This window comes from Coffea arabica, chromosome 3c, assembly GCF_036785885.1.
Source record: "Coffea arabica cultivar ET-39 chromosome 3c, Coffea Arabica ET-39 HiFi, whole genome shotgun sequence".
Classification (NCBI taxonomy): domain Eukaryota; kingdom Viridiplantae; phylum Streptophyta; class Magnoliopsida; order Gentianales; family Rubiaceae; genus Coffea; species Coffea arabica.
Genome location: NC_092314.1, coordinates 37,832,890 through 37,854,295, shown reverse-complemented (window position 1 = coordinate 37,854,295; position 21,406 = coordinate 37,832,890). Strand labels below are relative to the sequence as shown.

Sequence of the window (21,406 nt, the reverse complement as noted above, 5' to 3'; positions counted from 1 at the left end):
AAGGGTTGTCCGTGCAATTTATTGTTTTAACGGTTGGTTACCCACTTCTGCTTCAAATATGTATCCAAATCCGCAATTATTAAGGATTACTAATTCCTACTGCTATGAGGAAAAAGATTTCCCCACGCTAAGCTAACCAGGCTGATGGTTGGTTTTAAGGATCATTAAATCATCGATTGAAGTTTGGCTATTCTAAGTTCAACAAAAACGTCTTGAAGTTTGGCTATTGTAGCAGCTAATTGTGTGCATTCCATGGAGAAAAAGGCGAAGAAGGCCCGTAGTGCACCACCGCAGTCGCGCCAGATGGTGAAAGCTTCTCTCCTCTCGTCTCCCTTTTCTTTTGAGATTGTTTATTCATGAGTTTATCTTATTTGCCACACTGCTGCGTCTTGGGCTTATCTTATCTATCAGCTTCTTTAATTTTTAGGGGTTTTCATTGAAAAACAATCATAAAAAGATGAATTGTTCATTCTCCTTTGTTGCCTTTTAAATTATCAAGTACTTTGGAATATGAAATCACGTCTTCTTTCGCTAGCTATATATCCAATATTGGATATTGGCAGCGGGGGCATATTACTTTGCATGTTAATCTGCACCTGCGTTTTTGTAGATAAATATCTGATCAAAACTTGTATTTCTTACTATGTTGATTGTGTCTTAGAGACTAAGCTTTACTTTTTTTTTTTTTTAACTATACAACTTGTTCAAACCTGTCTTTTGAATGTGGAAATATTGCTTTTGCAGGATTGGATTGATCAGTTGCCGGAAGAAATTCTGGGAAACATATTGTCACGCATGGCGATGAAAGAGGCAACAAGGACAAGTATCCTTTCTCGTAGGTGGAGGAACCTCTGGAAAGTTTATGGTAGCCATTTGGATTTTGATGCATCGGAAACAATGCGGCTTATGTTCGATGGGGTTAAAGAACGCCACATCGAAGCACCAAAATATCGAGATTGGGTTAATCAAGTCTTAGATTCCCATGAAGGTTCATCATTAGAACGACTGAGAATTGCTTTTGACTTGGGCGGGTCATATATTTATGCAACTGCTGTTGATAAATGGATCGACTTTGCCATCGTGAAAAGAGTCCAAAGGCTTGAAGTGGATCTGACTGCAGCTGCCGGATGTTATACGTGTTCTGATAGTGTCTATACTTTCCCGTCCTGGTTGCTGGATTTACCTTCTGATTTTCCGAGTTTTGACAGACTAACAGTCCTGTGCTTGAAGTCTGTTTCGATAACTGAAGAAGATCTGGCATACTTCTTATCAACATGTCCTTTCCTCGAGCAACTAACGGTGGAAAATTCTTCCTCTCTGCAAAACTTCAGAGTTTCGGGTCAGTCACTCAAGTTGAAGCACTTGGAGATTGGATATTGCCAGAAGTTGCAGAATGTTGAGGTTTCAGCTGCAAGTCTTGTATCTTTCAAATACGCCGGGCCAAGGATAAACATATGCCTAATAGAAGTTCCAGAACTCGCTTTAGTTTCCTTTAGTAATCAATACTGTGAGAAGTTCATCATCAATTCTCCAAGTTCTTTGTATCTCTCTCGGCTGGAGAAACTGGAATTGGATCTGAGGTTCACGGTAATATCGATTAACAGTTTCTGCATTTTTATTTATGTGCTACTTGTTTGTCTTTGTTTCCTAAATTGTTCGCTAGTGCTGGTTTGCTTTTAACCATTAACTTCTGCTTTTAACATCTCGAGTGTAGGGTTCAGCAAGATGCGTAGGTTTTCCATCTAATTTTCCGAAATTCAGCAACCTTAAGCACTTGGAATTGAAATTTGTAGCAGTTGCCGATGAAAGTGCTCTCTTCTTCAGCTCCATCATAGGTGCATCTCCTGGACTAATTACGCTGACATTGAAGTATGACATTGATTGGGCAACAAGACACCAAACCTTATCAAATCCAGAAGTATTTAGAAACCAAGGAATGTTAGACGTGTGTGAGAAGGAGTGGGAAGAGCAAGCAAGGAGATACAGTCACAAGTGTCTCAACGTGATCGAATTTGTTGGTTGGGCTGGGATCAAGACCGATGTTCAGCTTGCCAATTATTTGCTCGAGACTGCCATTTCACTAGAGAAGATCATAGTTGATTGCCGAATTCCTCGTTATACTCGAACATCATGGAATGAAGAGCTCTGTCCAATGCCAGGGAACAGGGAAGCTGCTTTACTAAGTGCGAAGGAGCTTCAGAGGAAACTACCTCCCAGAGCCCAGTTGATTATAGTTTAGCGTTTGAAAATCCAATTCAACAGAGCTATTCTGTTGTTATTGAGACCGTCATGTTTGGAGTGCTTGTTTATGTGTAGTTTCTTTATGTAAAATCAATTTCGTTCAGTTGCAACAAATCCCCCTTTTATTCAGTTCTCCATCTCATTCGCTCTCTTTCTCCCTTTTTCTTTCAATAACATTGCTGAATTACATTGATAATTCCTCAAGATTCATCTCTTTCGTCAGAGTTCGGACATAGCTCAAATGTTAAAGCACTAATCATGCATGATATGATGATCATCAAGAAGTACAATATATGCTTGGTGGTAAAAAGAGGAACGGGTGTGATCCGAATCAGATGGATTTGCCATTGTCTTTATCACTGCCTGTGAGGCATGACAAAGAAGAAGAAGAAAATGAGAGTTCCGGCATGATGATCAAGAAGAAGTCCGAAATATCTGCAACGGTTCCAGCATGTGATTTGTTTGCGGGACGAAGCCAAAAGAATTAAGCCAAGCAAGAAGAACTAGATTTTAAGGAAATTGGGGCAAAAGCAGGGGCTTTTAACTGCAGATTCAAAGATGATGCCAAGCTTGTTGAGAAATGTGCCCCGTGTTGAAGATTCGGAGTTCCATGAACTTGAACAACTTATGGCTCCTATGGACGAGAAGGAAAAGAAGGTATTGGATCGAGGTAATCAGATCAGGAAGAGCAGTGCTAATCCTTCTGGTGACTTCTTGGTTGTAGTTGGTTTCTTTCTGTAAGCTTCATCAGTTTTCTAGATGACTTCAAACATGGGATTTGACTATCATGACCAATTGCCATACAGGCATTTCAACCTGTAGAAAGGTTTCTTTTTATATTAGTATTAGTTGTGAATTTATGTAAGCATGAAGAGTTCAAAAGAAAAATAATTTTCTTATATATTTGTGAATACTTATATTTTGTATCTAGGTTTTCAAGTAGTGTATTAATCTTTGAATAAATTATTAACTTTATATATAATTAAAAGCCAAAAACTATGCGTCTTTATTCAACTAAATATCAAAGATGCCAAAGCATATTTTCTTCACGAAGGGAAGTTTCTAGCAACATTAATGAAGTAACAATTAAAATAACACCAAATAAAATGATATATATGGATAAAATAAATTAAGTCAATTTATAAAAAAAAATAATAATAAAGTTTGTTAGAAGAGAGAGGAAAATGTAACAAAATATAATTAAAATTTATTTAAAATGATTAAGTTGTTAAAAGAGAGAAATTATGGAAAAAGAATTGGTTAGTGGAGAGTTGAATATGAACATGGGTAAAACCCGAATATCCATACGACTGATTAATTCGTTTTAATTAGGCATGCTAAATAGGAGACAAAAAAATGAGTAATTAAGTTTACGAGATTTATCGCTATTTCACTTGTCTCCCCCCAAACTTTTGAAATGCTCATATACCTCCCTTGATAGAAAGAATATTAGGACCTATTGCTGATAGAAGGTGTTACGGATTGACTACAGTACCATTTCTCTTTGGTGTTACTAAAGACACAATTTGACATAAAACATTTCTATGACAAATAAAAGAAAAAAATGTTATGGTATACAACCAGATTACAGCAATGGTGACAGATTATTTGCAGCAGCAGTGAACTAGTTCTTAACAAGAAATTGAATGGAACAGGAATTTGAAAGAAAATAATGAATTCGGCTTCTCATTAATAACTTGGGAAATCAATTACAGAAACAGAAACAACGGATTCAGAGTGAAGGGGAAAGAATGAAGCAAAAAATGTGAGAGAGAGAAAGGAGGGAGACTAGCAGAGCCAAGTCTCCTTTTACAACCAATTGGAAAAAATGACAAAACTTAGCTATCACTAGGATCCTTTGATGGCCATTTCCGGACTAACTAACTTCTAAACAGGCCAATAAGGTAAGGACATGTGGGATTCTAGAATAATCAGCTCCACTTGCTCATAACAGAAGCACAATTCAGTTGTGCTAGGAAAAGGCGTGGTTTTAAAGTCACGCCTTCTCCTTTCTTCAAGCTGATCGACACCGCCTTCTTTGTAAACTGGAACATGCCTTCTTCTTTTTTCAAGCTGGACTGGGAAGATCTCCCTGCAATTTCTCTACACTCCATGACAAAAAACAGAATTAATCTGAATCAAAAAACTTATTCGACTGTCTTTAGAAAATTGGGTTTACAAAGGCACGTTATTCTGACAAGACATACAAGACATCAAATTGGTTATATCTTATATCTACTCGTGAGTCATGGCACATTTTACGTTAATGAATTCATGATCAATAATTGGTAGGCAAGTGACAAGATGGTTGTGATTTTAATCTCATATGTTCTATTTTAACAAGTGATAAAGAATGAATAAGGAGGGGTTAAATCCGCATCCCACCATCTTAAATCTGCACAAGATACAACTTTTAATACTAATAGCATAAGTAATCAATTTACATGGCACAGGTGATTAATACATTAAAGGTGTAGATTTAGACGGTAGAGATGTGAATTTAATTCGTAACAACATGGTGCATGGTACATGTTTAGGTTATAAATAATTTACATGGTTCATGTTCTAATCACGCTTAGATGATATTGTTTAGGTTATAATCAGTTGTAGGTGGACAAGTAACATAAAACCTACACTTTTTTTAATACTTTTTATTATTGATCATGGAAATAATATGTTTATGATGTGGACAAATAGCCATTGAGTGATATAAAGGGATTTAGTTGCAACATAAACTATTAAATACAATAGTACATGGCTTAGATGTTGGACTTTTATTCTGTTCAGTTAGCATGAAAATTAGCCGTAACAAGAAGTAGCCATTGGTGCTTCTAATCATCTTAAGATTGCTCCTGTAAATGCTACATTATGCATAAAATTTCACCTATGCCCTATTTATTTATTTATTTTTGTATTTCAACTTTTAATTGACATAATATTTTCTTTAGAAAAATTGTTGGAGGAAATAAAAAGAGCATTCTTGGTACAAAATTCAATTCTCTATCCCAAAAACAGTTTTTTATTTCACATTTTGCAAAATTAGACCGATATATTACAAAATTATTCCAAATAAGAGGGGCATATGAGATTTTCAAAACTTCACAGAAACATGTGAAATTGTAACAAAACCTCACAGGAGGTTTCTAAAATTATCCCACAAACACATGTATTGACTCCATAAGAAGTACAGCTAACTAGTAGAGTAGTATTTAAGTAAAGATTGTGTTTTCCTCATCAGGCAGCTCTTTTCCCTAGAATTCGTTCCCATACCATGAAGACAAGTTCAAAAGCTTCACAATCGCAAACTTGTTCCAGTCATATAACCATTAGGATTAGAAGATAATTAACCATAACTTCTGTCCCGTTTAATTTATGGTGTTATGAAATAGCTTTAGTATGGGGCCAATTATATCTCTTCCTGACACATTTTGTACTTGCAACCAAAAAATCACAACTTCGGAAATTGTATTAATTAAAATCACTACTTATTAGGATTTGGGAATAAACTTTAATAGAAACGGTGGTATTTGATGCTTATTTTCAAAACAGAATCCAAACCAAAGCTGAGGACGACTGTACATCTTTATCTACATTTCTTTCTTACAACCGCATACTTTCTACTACAATTCTCTGCTTATTAAACCAAATCATCAGTCTTATACTCTCTGTAATCCAAACTTTTCTTCTGCAAACACCTTCCTCTCGCTTCCCCTCTTCTATCTCTCTTCATCTTCATTAAGTATTGATACAGAGAAACCTTTTCTCTTCTCCCATTTCCATCCCTTTTCAAGTTCTACTCTCCCCCTATTTCGAATCTTGATCTCTCAAGATTCAGTATCAAGGAGTTTTTTCCCTCCCTATATCAACAAAAAACAAAAAACAAGAAGCAGTTGTTTCTTGTGTCTGCATATCAACGAAAATGACCACTCCTATGAGCTTAAGGGATGACTATCCTACACTGAAACCCATATTGCTCCATCTTGCATGGTTGCTGAACCAACAAGAGACTCATTCACAGAAGATACAAGAGCTTGGGATGCAAATGAAATTGGCTACACGAAATCAGATCCCATATATCAAGAAAGATATCAAGAAGCATTCCGATCAATTCAAATTTTTCAAGAATCAATGGAATGGTATGGTAAATGGTGACTTAAGAGGCAAGATGAGAATAATTGGAGATAATCCTATTGGAGTGTTATCAGATGAACCATCTGATGTTCGGTGCGTTTGGGTACTGAGGAAATTAGGGACTTACACCCATGAAGTTGTTTACAGTCCCACCAACCCCCAAAAGAGTGCTATTCTTGATGAAGCTAGCAAGTACGGTATTCCGGTCAAAGAATTGAAATGTAGAGAATCCAGTGCAGAAGAGCTTGAGCAAGCTATTGAAGTAGACAAGGAAATCAGGAGGGAGAAATCGCGGAAATCACCAGATCATTGGCGGTACTCCAAGAGCTTTTAGGGCCGGACAGAAAATGCATTGCATTTTTGACGTTCAATTTTACGTCAATATTTATGTCTACACTGTGTTTTCAGGATATTTTACCCCAAAGTTTTGTTTCACAAACTTTTTCTTATTGTATCATCAAAAGAATTAGTTTTTAAATACCTCACAATAGTATGATGGATTTCCCAATTTATTCATTTGGGGTCAATTAGCTGATTTAACAGTGTTGCCTTTGGGGAAAATAACAAATATGTCTGCTGTAAGCATGATAGAATTCGTAAATGCTGATAGTGTAATTTGCTAAACTTATAAAATCAAAGGGAAAAATGCACTTTTCATCCTCAAAGTTGGGTTGATGACCAATTTCGGCCTCAAAGTTTCATCAAGAATACATTTCATCCTCAAAGTTCCTGAATTTTGGCCAATTAGGGACAATTGACAGAATAACATTCAATTTGGATGGAAAGTTACATGTGAGAAGTATGTTCTGTTAGAACCAACAAAAAAGGGATAAAACCCGTTCGGAAGTGCAGACACTAGTGTTATAACTTTTGGATTCTAAATTTTGTACCATTGCTTTATTTTATTTATGGTCCTTATTCAGTAGGAGCCATGTCAAGGACCACTTCGAATGCACTTTTGACAAGTCTATGCCTCTTCTTTTTTGATCGTTTTAGTTGGTTATATTAATTTGTTTACAATATCCAGTTTGGTTGCTACTTCGGATTGTTAAAATTTAAGGCAGAAAACTCTACCAACATTTTCCTTCTTACGTTATTGACATGTAAATCAGCATGAAGATAAAAACAGCTAGTGGTTTTTTTTTATATAATGCCTATTTTTGTTTGAAACTGAAAATCATACCCATAAATAACTTGTAGTTTTTTCAAATGGACGAAAGCAACAAATAGCTGATAGTTTATGGGAAATAAAAGAAGGCCATAAAGAATCCCATGCATAGCTAGTATTTTTTTCATTTCTAGAGAAGGTAAAAAAAGAAGTTATAAAGAGGTGATAATTTTTGGACAAGATAAATGAAAGGGATAATTTCAAAAACCTCCCCTTAAGGTTTCTGACAATTTCACTCACCTCCCTTAGTTTTGAATAATTACACTATTCTCCATTCATGCAGTAAAATGGCTATAATATCCTTCACTTATAGATAATTTCTAAAAAGCCTACAACTAAGACTAATCTTTCATTTTAAAACAACGGCTACCACATAAAACAAACTCTTATTCTCTCTCTTCGATCCTTTCTCTTATCTTTTCTCTCCTGTATTTCATAGTCCAATTTTTTCTATAGTCACCATCTACACAACCATCTAATACATCCCGAATCCTCATTATCATGGAAATAGATCCTCTCTTTTTTTTTTTGTTTTCCTTTTTTGTAAGTATTATTGAATTGAAATTGCTAAATGACAAGTTGTCAAAGCATATTTATTGTCAAACTAAATGAAGATGAAAAGAATGGTGGTGATACAGAGTATAAACAAGAAAATAAAATGATAGCTAAAAAAGAAACATAGATTGAGGAAGATTACATTATTATACCAATTGTGCAAAAAAAAAAAAAAAGAATTTTGGTATACAAGAACTATAATCAAATTTGCCTAAAAACATAGAATGTGGTCTCTAATGTTGCTTTTGGTTGCTCCATGTTGGTATTTTTGGTGGGTTAGATTATTTTAGCATCAACAAGGTTGCATCCATTTTAATTGTTTGAATAATGACATTGGTCAATTTAGATGCAAAATTCAGGCAAAAAAATTTGAAGATAAAGATTAGGTTGAATGCAAATGTTAATTGTCATAATTGATTTGCACAGGAAACTTTAGAACTGCAAAGTTGGGCTTTCGAAATTATCAGAATATGAGGATTAAGTTAAAGTGGCTTATTGACTTCGTTAGGTTGGTAGTTATGCCGATTGCAGTAGTCACGATGTGGAAGAAATTCATGAGTGAGTTTTCCCCCTTTCTAACTAACAAAGGGGTATTTTAGGGTTTTTAGGACAAATTTAGTATAGTGGGTTTATATTGTTACTGAAATGCTAATGGTAGAGAAGGTAGGTGTAATCTTTTAAATTAGAGGGGACCTACCTGCAATAGTCAAAAACCTCCTCTGAGGTTTCTAAAATTATCCCTAAAATTAAAGTTATAAACATTTGGTAGTTTCTATACAAGATAAAGAAACAACAGCCTACCAGCTTTTTATGGCTTTCCTCTATTTTTGCAAATAGGGTTTCCTCTATTATATATTTTTTTGATAGGTAAAAAATAAAATTTAAATTAAATTAAATGGGCTGGGCTAATTTAATGCATTTGTATAGATACTCAAATCCAAGTAATCTATAACCCATAAATAAGTGGATGTCGACCATTTATGTCAACCTTCTTGCCAGCAAATGACTAGATTTAGAATGGTGAGGGTGGCTAGAAATTTTTTTACGACTACAACAAGTAGAGGAGCGGAGAGGACATAAATGAAGCAAGAACAGGTTTTACCCGTTTTTTGTTGGGTGCAAAGTTGGTTCTAACGGGGCATGCTTCTTACGTGCAGATTTCCGTCCAAATGGAGTGTTATTCTGTCAATTGTCCCTAATTTGCCAAAATTCAGGAACTTTGAGGATGAAATGTATTCTTGGTGAAACTTTGAGGACGAAATTGGTCATCAACCCAACCTTTGAGGATGAAAAGTGCATTTTTTCCTAAAATCAAATTCGACAGGATCATGTTGCTTTAATCTTACAAGTCCACCCATCTTGTTGTATGTGATCACCACACCCCATAACTTATCTGGTTTCAGTAAGCTGATGAAAAGAATTTTATTGTTACCGTATATCATGTGTTAGATAAGCAATATGGAGTATAAATATTTCACTACTATAAATTTAGTATCCAAAACTAGAAAATTAAATATTTAACTACTGTTTTTTTTCTTTTTTAATGTAGGCCACTAGTCAATTGTTTCGAGACTAGTCAATTGCCTCTTGTTGAGAAAATTGCTCCATGTTGAAGATTTGGAGTTGCATGAACTTGAACAACTTATGGCTGAGATGGAAGAGATACAAAAGAAGGTATTGGATCGAGCTAATCAGATCATGAAGAGCATTTTGCTGATCCTTCGGGTGACTCTGGAAAAGATTCAAGTATCTGAAATAGAGAGAACTCATCAGAAGCATAATTCTTGAATTTTTTTTGTTGGTTTGAGAGTTGAAAAAGTAGGGGATTTCAACTGCAACGATTTCGTTTACATATGCAGCACAGATTCTGATTAGTCATCTCTTGAAAAATTCGTAGTGTAAAATTCATCCATTCTTCTTCTTAAAGTTTCAACAGTTTGAAATTAGTTCCTTTGTTTCTCATGGAAGCTAGTCATAACACCAGTAGCATACAGTTTTTTTATGCCTAAGGGCATTAATTTGCAATCTGGCTATAAATGTAATAATAAAATGCACTAAGGAAACAGTTCAGGATGGTCTTTCCTACCTTCAACCAAGATAAAGGACTGTGCTACCACCAATTAAGGAATAGCTTTAAAAGTAAGACAAGCTGTTAAGGTCAAGGGACTTTTGTCTTATTATTGGATTTAATTCAAGGCAAATCATGTTCCTGTTACAATGCATTGCATTTTAACAGTCTATTTTATGTTAATATTTGCATCTAAACCGCATTTTTTTTGGATATTTTAGTCTAGTTCACTGACTTTTTACTTATTGTATCATCAAGAAATAGTTTTGAATATGTCATAATATTGTGATGAAATTTCCCAATTTATTCATTTGGTGCCAATGATTTACTAGTGTTGCCTTTGCGCCTAGCAAAGAGATTTATGGAAATTAAGAAATATGTCAGGTGTAATCACAAAAAAATTCATAGATAATGGAATAGTAAGTTGCTAAGACTATTAAATCAAATTCAATAGGACCGTGTTGCTTTATTCTTAGAAGTCTTCTCACCAAAACCCCTTCCTTGTTAGGCGATTACTATTTACCAAATGTGGGGATAGTGTAATATTTATATTTTAATATAAAGTGTAGATGGCCCTTATATAAGAGCACCGATGTTGGCTCCCTTTCCCAAATAAATATTCATCAACTTCAAGTTTGAATTAGGGTAAATATCTTCAAGCTCAAACTCAAATATATTAGTAGTTGAATTTGACTTGACTCATTGGCATCCTTACTGTGTATTTTATTTGGTTCATTTTGGTCAAATTACTATGTGCTATATGTGACAGGTGTCGACTCTGTACAATAATAAATAACTATTCGAGAAAAATACAAATTTTGCATATAGGGTGAGTAGGGTCAAATCCACAGGGATTGGAGATAATTCATTTCTTCTAGAGCTCAAAGTTCGTGGAATTTATATATAATTGAGGATAATTAAACAACTCAGATAAATTAAATAAAATATAAACTAAATGACAATTTAACAAAATTAAATCAATTATGGATAATCTCTAACCACGAAATATTTTCGAAAATGGTTCACTCAATTGATAATATATGTAATGATAATTTCATTTATTCGCTGATAAACAAGTTATAATTATCAAACACGCGATGACAGTCAACTTCTCCTTACTGTATTAGTGATCAAGGTATGACCGTTAATCACTTCTCTAGTCAAGAAATAACCCTAGGTACGATCATAGAGTTCAATTTTCCAATTGCCTTAAAAATTAAAGAAACCTGTTTTAACCAAATAACACGCTATGAGAGTTATTTTAAGTTAGCTCATATGCCCCCCTGACACAAACCCAATTATGCCAGTCACCACTAATTTAAATCAATTAAATAATTATGAATTTAACTGCTCTAACTAGTTTTAGGTAATTAGATTAAATTAAATATCGAGCGCCCTTGATATCCAAAAAAAATAATAACCATAATAAATTAAATCAAAGAACTTACAAATACCAGTAAATAAAAGAAATAAAAATAATCAACTCGATTTCACAATTTTTGATGAATCAAATCCTTTGTTGTTTCTTGACTAGAATAAGATGTTTAGCTCATTTTCATGGAAAACGCCACGCACAAAATATTGGAGCTTATTACTGCGGCCATTCTCCCCAAAAAGATGAGATGAATTCTTGAGGAAAAGAGAAAGAAGTCCATCGTTTGTTTTCTTCCTTAAAATAAAAACAATACAAAACCCAAAACTACTACTACCACTACTCTATTCGGCTCGAGAAACAAGAAAAATAAGGCAAAAGACAATACCTTTCTGGTCTTGCTTCCTAATATTAGTAAACTACTATTACTTAGCCGAATCAAAGTATAACAAATCTCATCCTATCAGAAAGGAAAGAATACGCCTCAATAGACAAAATAGCTAGCGTCCTAGTAGAAATCAAATACTATCTATCTGATGGAGCATCCGACTCTTGCAATTTCAATTCGAATTTTGGGGATCATGTGCCAAATCCCAATCTTTCCGGACATGTAGAGTTAGACCTTGACGTGCCTACGTCGAATTACGCAGAAATCTAGTAAAAATCATGTTTTTAATTCCTTTTTTGTTTCGGATCCTTGCAACCAACACAATTACCAAATATAAGTAGAATCCGTCAATTAATGCAATATTTGGTCGAAATTAAAGAGAAAACAATCATGAATTTTATGACAAAAATACAACCTATCAACTTCTCCCACACCTAAGTCATGCTTGTCCTCAAGCATGAGAATAACTAATGAAATACTACTAAGTCATTGAGTTCAAACAATGGTTATTACTCAAATTATCTATTGTCACGTTATAATTAAAATACATGTAAAGCATTAATGACTAATCTCTAAAAAATATCTCTCCGGTTAGCTTTTAAAACCCAAGACTTTTCCAATTCCCGATTAACTAATCTAAGAATATAAAATATTCAACCAACATTTGTCAGCAAATAGTTCGACTATTAAGCAAAATCTCAACATTAAGTTCCATGGATCAGCAGGCTAACAATTCATTCGCATTCTTCCACGTTTTTCACTACTAGCACATCTTTTTTTCTTTTCTAAAATATCCCTACACTTGAGTTTTTTTTTCACTTTTTTTTTTTGAGGAATGTTTAGTCTTTAGCCATTCAAACCTTTTGACACAAAGTCTGATATCAGCCAAATAAAGGAACCCAGTTACTCAACTCTCATCACTTAAAAACCACATACTCATAGTAATCACCATTTTTTAATGTGAAAGTCGACATTTTTTGTGAAAACCCCCGATTACTAGGCAACGACAACTAGCGGAGTGCAGCCAAACATAATCCATAAATAAGTACCAAAATAAAACTAAAAACCACACGTCTTCTTCATTTTTCAAATATGGAGAACTATGGTTAATAGGTAAACCAATTTACATGAAAAATGTCAGAAAAATATTTACAATACCTAGAAAAGCTAACTAAAAATTGTAAAAGTTACAAAATCTAAAATATTTCCCAAAAAGACTCTCTTAAACTTAACCATGTCATCCTTAACGCGTCAAAGTATAAAATCTTAGCAATAGAAAATTTTGAGATGTCTAACCATCATTTATCAGGGACAATCACAAATATGCACAAAGATAGGCAAAAATTGGATAAAATTTGAAAAAAAAAAATCAAACAAAAAATTTTCCAACAAAAATGCCTACATTTGCATTTTTCTAATATACTTCTCCCCCTACACCTAAATCTTACATTGTTCTCAATGTAAGAAATAAAGAACAAAATATGAAGTAAAAGGGACAACGAAACTTCTCTGAAAACTGAGGGGGTAGCAATCGGCTACGAGTCTGGAGCAAAAGAAGGGTTGAATCCCACGTGATGAAAATAGATGTCCAAGTTCTTGCATCATGTTTGATGACACAAAATTGGCAGGGATGACGATGATGGCGCTGGGAGTAGCAAGCGACAGAGATGAGCGGTGAACAGGAGCCCTAGGTAGTCCGTCATGTAGCTGGAGAGTGGAAAGAGAGAAAGAAAAAAGAAAGAAAGGAAAGATAGAATGCAGAAAGAAAGAAAAAGCAAAAGAGAAGAAAAAAAGGAAAAGAAAGAAAAAGAAAGAGAGAAAAAGAGAATGGAAAAAGAAAAGTAAAAGGAAAAAGAAAAATCTTCTCTCTGTTTTTTTTTACCCTTCTCACTGAAACAAGACGCTGGCACATCAAAAAGTGGAAGAGTCTTCCGACCATGACGTTGGGGTATTTCTTCCTAGTGCATGATCAGAAGGCGCGGGCACGTCAAAAAGACTGGGAGTCTTCTAACCTTACATTGTGAAATTTCTTTCCTAGCTCGTATTTAGAAAGCACGGGCACATCATAAAGACTGAGAGTTTTCTGATCATGACTTTGGGAATTTTCTTCCTTGCACATGTCCAAAAGGCGCAGACACGTCAATCTTAAAATTCTGCACTTGTGAAAATAATGGACCCGTAAGTCAAATGCAGATGTGCCTTGTGAAGGGCTAGTCTTTTGTCCACTAAATTAACACAATCAAAATCAAACACACAAAACACAAGAATTCTGAAACAAAAATAATAAAAATGAACTAAAAACTAATTGAGTTGCCTCCCAATAAATGCCTTTCTTTAATATTTTTTGCTAGACATAAAGTATCATTTCTTAATTCGGTTGTAATTCGAGCTTTCTTTCAATTCGTGGCATTTTTTCATTGAATGCAACATTCTTCTTTAACTTTTTGTATATTTTCACATTATAAGTTGCTTTCAACCCATGATGCTTGTTCGTAGCAACTTTCAATTTACCGCTACAATTAAATTCAGGAAATTCTCGCGCAAAAGGATTAATAGAATGAATGGAAAATACAGAATGAGAGTGAATAGGATGTGTCATTGTATCAAAAATATAAAAATGAACTACTTTTTCATCAAATTCCATTATAAGAGTACCCTTACTAACATCAATTTTAGTTTGGGAAGTACTCAAGAAGGGTCTTCCTAAGATAATGGGTGATGGACTTGGAGCACTTCTAACATCCATGTAAAGCACATAAAAATTAGCAAGAAAAATTAATTCATCTATTGGCACTAAAACATTTTCAATTACTCCATCCGGATAAGCAAATGTACGATCAGCCAATTGAATTATTACCCTTGTTTCTTTCAAAAGTCCTAAATTTAGAGAATCATACATTGATTTAAGCATCACGTTAATAGAAACCCCTAAATCTAGCATGACATTTGTAATTTTAGAATGTCCAATCTTACAAGGGATAGTAAACATATCTGGATCCTCACATTTAGGTGGCAGTTTTCTTTGTAAAATCGTTGAGACATTCTCACCTACCACGATCTGCTCATCCCCTCTCAATTTCTTCTTGTTGACACACAAGTTCTTAAAGAATTTAGTGTATTTTGGCACTTACTTGATCGCATCCAACAAAAGGATATTGATTGCTACCTTTCGAAACCTCTAGAATTTCTTTCTCTTTGTCTTGCTTTTCTGGCTTTTCCAACCTATTAGGAAAAGGCGGTGGATTAGATCTAACTTTAATTATAGAATCAGGAATTACCTCTGAATTCACATTTCTCATTCCTTCCTTTTGAAACTCCTTTTTTATCCGATTTTTATTCTTATCTTTTGAAGTCACGAGTTTGGGTCCCTTAACTTCGTTCCCACTTCTTAAGGTCATGGCGCTTACATTCTTCAGGTTCACTTCAGATAGAGATAGCAATTTTTCTTGAACTTGGGATTCCAGATGATTTGATTGATATTGCCATCTAACTTATTTATCTTTCATCTGATTAATTTAAGTCTTACTATTTTGCATGTCAGACTTCATTTTCTGTTGGAACCACATAGTGTTAGCAGTTAGTTCTTTCATCATATTTTCTAATGATGGGCTTGAATTGGAAGAAGGAGCTTGTGGTTGAGACTGATATTGTTGTTGGTACCCGTGTTGTCTGTTTGGCATAAAGTTCTGTTGTCTGTTTCCTCCATAGATGAGGTTCGGATGATCACTCCAACCTGGGTTATAGGTACTAGAGTATGGCTGATACTCCTCTCTTGGCACGGGCACGTGACTAGTCATATTTACATGTTCAACTCCTTCATCTTGTAATACTGGACACCTATTTGTGGGATGACTCGTGTCCTTACAAATGCCACATGCTTTGGCCTGCTGCAAATTTCTTACAGCCAACTGTCGAATAACCGAAGTTAATTTAGATAATTGTTGTTGAATTGATGAGCCATTTACCTCATTTACTCTGCGAGTATGGACATCCTTTCTTGTGCCAAATTGTTGAGAATTTTCTGCCATCCTTTTTATTAATTCCCAAGCTTCTTGAGGAGTATTATTCACCAAGGCACCTCCACTAGCAGCATCTAAAAAGCTTCTGTCTCTAAAGAGTAAACCCTCGTAGAAATACTGAATCAGCAATTGTTCACTTATCTGGTGCTGAAGGCATTAGTACACAGCTTCTTGAATCATTTCCAGTAGTCATAAAGAGACTCCTCAGGATGCTGTGTAATGCCATGTATCTCTTTCCTCAGACTGGCAGCTCTGGATGCAGGGAAATATTTTTCTAAAAACTTCTTCTTTAGCTGTGCCTAGGTTGTGATACAACCTGCTGGCAGATAGTACAACAAATCTTTTGTCGAATCCTTAAGAGAAAAAGGAAATGCTCTCATTTTTATCTGTTCTTCAATAATCCTAGGTCATACTTGTGCACACAACATCAAATTCTCGCAAATGCTTATGGGGTTCCTCACCTGAAAGACCATGAAAAGGCGGTAAAAGGTGAATTGTACTAGATTTTAATTCAAAAGGGGTATTATCAGCTAAAGCAGGAAAAGTGATGCAAAGTGGTTGTTGGTGTAAATTTGGGGTAGCCAACTCCCTCAAAGTTCAAGCATTAACCATGACGACGTATTCTTGATCAGAATCGCTCAAGATGGCACTAAAAGAATCCGCCAATTCGAGTTCTAAATGGAACCTCGGAGATGCAGCAATTGATTGCTCCTCTTTGTGTTTTCTAGTCTCCTTTCTTACTCTACATGGAATCTTCTCTATTTTAGAATCGAAAATTAATTCACCTGTACAAAAAAATGGGGCATAAAATAGAAAAGTACCAGAAAATTAAAAATAAAATGAATTTAAAAATATACAAATTAACTAACGCCAGTCCTCGACAACGGCGCCAAAAATTGATAGGTGTCGAGACTGTACAATAATGAATACCTATGAGAAAAATATAAATTTTGTATATAGGGTGAGAAGGATCAAATCCACAGGAACTGGGGATAATTCATTTCCTCTAAAGCTCAAAGTTTGGGAAATTTTTATATAATTGAGGATAATTAAACAATTCAAATAAATTAAATAAAATAAAAACTAAATGACAATTTAACAAAATTAAATCAATTATGAATAATCTCTAACCAAAAAATAATTTCGAAGATGATTCACTCAATTGATCATCGATGCAATGATAATTTCATTTATTCGCTGATAAATAAGTTATAATGGTCAAACATGCAATGATAATCAACTTCTCCTTACTATATCAGTGATCAAGGTACGACCATTAATCACTTCCCTAATCAAGAAATAACCCTAGGTACGATCATAGAGTTCAATTTCCCAATTGTCTTAAGAATTAAAGAAACCCTGTTTTAGCCAAATAACATGCTACGAGGGTTATTTTAAGTTAGTTCATATATCTCTCTGACACGAATCAAATCATACCAGTCACCACTAATTTAAAGTAATTAAACAATTACGGATTTAACTGCTCTAACTGGTTTTAGGTTATTAGTTTAAAATAAATATCAGACATCCTTGATATTTAAATAAAATAATAACCGTAAGAAATTAAATCAGAGAACATACGAATATCAGTAAATAAAAGACATAAAAATAATCAATTCGTTTTCACAATTTTAGATGAATCAATTATCCTCTGTTATTTCTTGACTAGAATAAGAAGTTTATCTCATCTCCATGGAAAACGCCACGCGCGAAATATTGGAGGTTATTGCTGCGGCCATGCTTCCCAAAAAGATGAGATGAATTCCCGAGGAAAAGAGAAAGAATTCCGTCCTTTCGTTTCTTCCTGAGAATAAGAACAATACAAAACCCAAAACTACTACAACTACTTTATTTGGCCTGAGAAAAAAAGATAAGATAAGGCAAACGATAATGCCTTTCTGTCCTTGCTTCCTAATATTAGTAAACTACTATTACTTAGCCGAATCAAAGTATAACAAATCTCATCTTATCCGAAAAGGAAGAATACTTCTCAACAAACAAAGTAGCTAGTGTCCTAGTTGAAATCAAATACTATCTATCTGATGGAGCATCCGACTCTTGCAACTTCAATTCGAATTTTAGAGATCATGTACCAAATCCCGATCTTCCCGGACATATAGAGTTAGACCTTGACATGCCTATGTCGAATTGCATAGAAATTTGGTAAAAATTATGTTTTTAGTCCCATTTTTCTCTCTCGATCCCTACAACCAACACAATTACCAAATAAAAGTAGTATCTGTCAATTAATGGAATATTTGGTTGAAATTAAAGGGAAAACAATTGTGAATTTTATGACAAAAATGTAACCTATCAATATGTGAAGTCAAAATCCAATCACCTTTTAATCCTGCTTTTTAGATAATGTGTTGTATACATACTACTTCATTACAGGATATAATTTGGTAGATTATGGATTTTGATTTTCTTTTTTATTAAAAATTTATAATTTAAATACAAACAGAAAGAACATAAATTAAATAATTATTCAAAATTAGAATCTATAATCAGTATAAGTAATCGAGTAAGAGTGACATTTCATAATTTGTATGACGCATTTTTTTAGTTATCTAAGATAAGAAATGCATGAATTTGTGTTAACGACTTACACAAAAAAAATGTATTTGTGTGATTTAAGATACAAAGAGATAATTTCCAACTCAGCAAATAGATTTTTAAGTAGCTAAGTATCAGCTCAACATCTCAAGTATATTGATAAATTTATATGTTGCTAGCCATAGAAAAATTGAGTACAAAATATTCGTACCCAAGAGCTTTTAGTGTTGATCACATGAATCACATTTTAGTGCAGTTAAAAAACAAGCTCCAAAAATACTTCGGAACTAGGGGGTTTGGGATCTGCCAACGTGATATTAGTGTTTTTTTTTTTTACTTACCATACATGCCTGAAAACTTATTACTAAAACAACGACTTTTATCAATACCTGTTCCCTATAAATAGAGGCTCTTTGCCATTTAGTAAAAATTGAAGGAAATAATTGTAATCATACGAAACCTCAAGGGTTGTCCGTGCAATTTATTGTTTTAACGGTTGGTTACCCACTTCTGCTTCAAATATGTATCCAAATCCGCAATTATTAAGGATTACTAATTCCTACTGCTATGAGGAAAAAGATTTCCCCACGCTAAGCTAACCAGGCTGATGGTTGGTTTTAAGGATCATTAAATCATCGATTGAAGTTTGGCTATTCTAAGTTCAACAAAAACGTCTTGAAGTTTGGCTATTGTAGCAGCTAATTGTGTGCATTCCATGGAGAAAAAGGCGAAGAAGGCCCGTAGTGCACCACCGCAGTCGCGCCAGATGGTGAAAGCTTCTCTCCTCTCGTCTCCCTTTTCTTTTGAGATTGTTTATTCATGAGTTTATCTTATTTGCCACACTGCTGCGTCTTGGGCTTATCTTATCTATCAGCTTCTTTAATTTTTAGGGGTTTTCATTGAAAAACAATCATAAAAAGATGAATTGTTCATTCTCCTTTGTTGCCTTTTAAATTATCAAGTACTTTGGAATATGAAATCACGTCTTCTTTCGCTAGCTATATATCCAATATTGGATATTGGCAGCGGGGGCATATTACTTTGCATGTTAATCTGCACCTGCGTTTTTGTAGATAAATATCTGATCAAAACTTGTATTTCTTACTATGTTGATTGTGTCTTAGAGACTAAGCTTTACTTTTTTTTTTTTTTAACTATACAACTTGTTCAAACCTGTCTTTTGAATGTGGAAATATTGCTTTTGCAGGATTGGATTGATCAGTTGCCGGAAGAAATTCTGGGAAACATATTGTCACGCATGGCGATGAAAGAGGCAACAAGGACAAGTATCCTTTCTCGTAGGTGGAGGAACCTCTGGAAAGTTTATGGTAGCCATTTGGATTTTGATGCATCGGAAACAATGCGGCTTATGTTCGATGGGGTTAAAGAACGCCACATCGAAGCACCAAAATATCGAGATTGGGTTAATCAAGTCTTAGATTCCCATGAAGGTTCATCATTAGAACGACTGAGAATTGCTTTTGACTTGGGCGGGTCATATATTTATGCAACTGCTGTTGATAAATGGATCGACTTTGCCATCGTGAAAAGAGTCCAAAGGCTTGAAGTGGATCTGACTGCAGCTGCCGGATGTTATACGTGTTCTGATAGTGTCTATACTTTCCCGTCCTGGTTGCTGGATTTACCTTCTGATTTTCCGAGTTTTGACAGACTAACAGTCCTGTGCTTGAAGTCTGTTTCGATAACTGAAGAAGATCTGGCATACTTCTTATCAACATGTCCTTTCCTCGAGCAACTAACGGTGGAAAATTCTTCCTCTCTGCAAAACTTCAGAGTTTCGGGTCAGTCACTCAAGTTGAAGCACTTGGAGATTGGATATTGCCAGAAGTTGCAGAATGTTGAGGTTTCAGCTGCAAGTCTTGTATCTTTCAAATACGCCGGGCCAAGGATAAACATATGCCTAATAGAAGTTCCAGAACTCGCTTTAGTTTCCTTTAGTAATCAATACTGTGAGAAGTTCATCATCAATTCTCCAAGTTCTTTGTATCTCTCTCGGCTGGAGAAACTGGAATTGGATCTGAGGTTCACGGTAATATCGATTAACAGTTTCTGCATTTTTATTTATGTGCTACTTGTTTGTCTTTGTTTCCTAAATTGTTCGCTAGTGCTGGTTTGCTTTTAACCATTAACTTCTGCTTTTAACATCTCGAGTGTAGGGTTCAGCAAGATGCGTAGGTTTTCCATCTAATTTTCCGAAATTCAGCAACCTTAAGCACTTGGAATTGAAATTTGTAGCAGTTGCCGATGAAAGTGCTCTCTTCTTCAGCTCCATCATAGGTGCATCTCCTGGACTAATTACGCTGACATTGAAGTATGACATTGATTGGGCAACAAGACACCAAACCTTATCAAATCCAGAAGTATTTAGAAACCAAGGAATGTTAGACGTGTGTGAGAAGGAGTGGGAAGAGCAAGCAAGGAGATACAGTCACAAGTGTCTCAACGTGATCGAATTTGTTGGTTGGGCTGGGATCAAGACCGATGTTCAGCTTGCCAATTATTTGCTCGAGACTGCCATTTCACTAGAGAAGATCATAGTTGATTGCCGAATTCCTCGTTATACTCGAACATCATGGAATGAAGAGCTCTGTCCAATGCCAGGGAACAGGGAAGCTGCTTTACTAAGTGCGAAGGAGCTTCAGAGGAAACTACCTCCCAGAGCCCAGTTGATTATAGTTTAGCGTTTGAAAATCCAATTCAACAGAGCTATTCTGTTGTTATTGAGACCGTCATGTTTGGAGTGCTTGTTTATGTGTAGTTTCTTTATGTAAAATCAATTTCGTTCAGTTGCAACAAATCCCCCTTTTATTCAGTTCTCCATCTCATTCGCTCTCTTTCTCCCTTTTTCTTTCAATAACATTGCTGAATTACATTGATAATTCCTCAA

At 34.8% G+C, this 21,406-nt stretch overlaps 2 protein-coding genes across 2 annotated transcripts; both read left to right on the top strand.

Moving 5' to 3' along the window:
* The first annotated feature begins 252 nt into the window (after nucleotides 1-252).
* On the top strand, nucleotides 253-2,239 carry LOC140037949 (F-box/LRR-repeat protein At3g26922-like). The gene is made up of 3 exons (XM_072083131.1): nucleotides 253-306; nucleotides 745-1,587; nucleotides 1,715-2,239. Exons 1-3 carry the CDS (start codon nucleotides 253-255, stop codon nucleotides 2,237-2,239), a joined length of 1,422 nt encoding a protein of 473 aa, XP_071939232.1.
* Nucleotides 2,240-19,213: 16,974 nt separating this feature from the next.
* LOC140037948 (F-box/LRR-repeat protein At3g26922-like) lies at nucleotides 19,214-21,200 on the top strand. Its single transcript, XM_072083130.1, has 3 exons — nucleotides 19,214-19,267; nucleotides 19,706-20,548; nucleotides 20,676-21,200. Exons 1-3 carry the CDS (start codon nucleotides 19,214-19,216, stop codon nucleotides 21,198-21,200), a joined length of 1,422 nt encoding a protein of 473 aa, XP_071939231.1.
* Nucleotides 21,201-21,406: the final 206 nt, after the last annotated feature.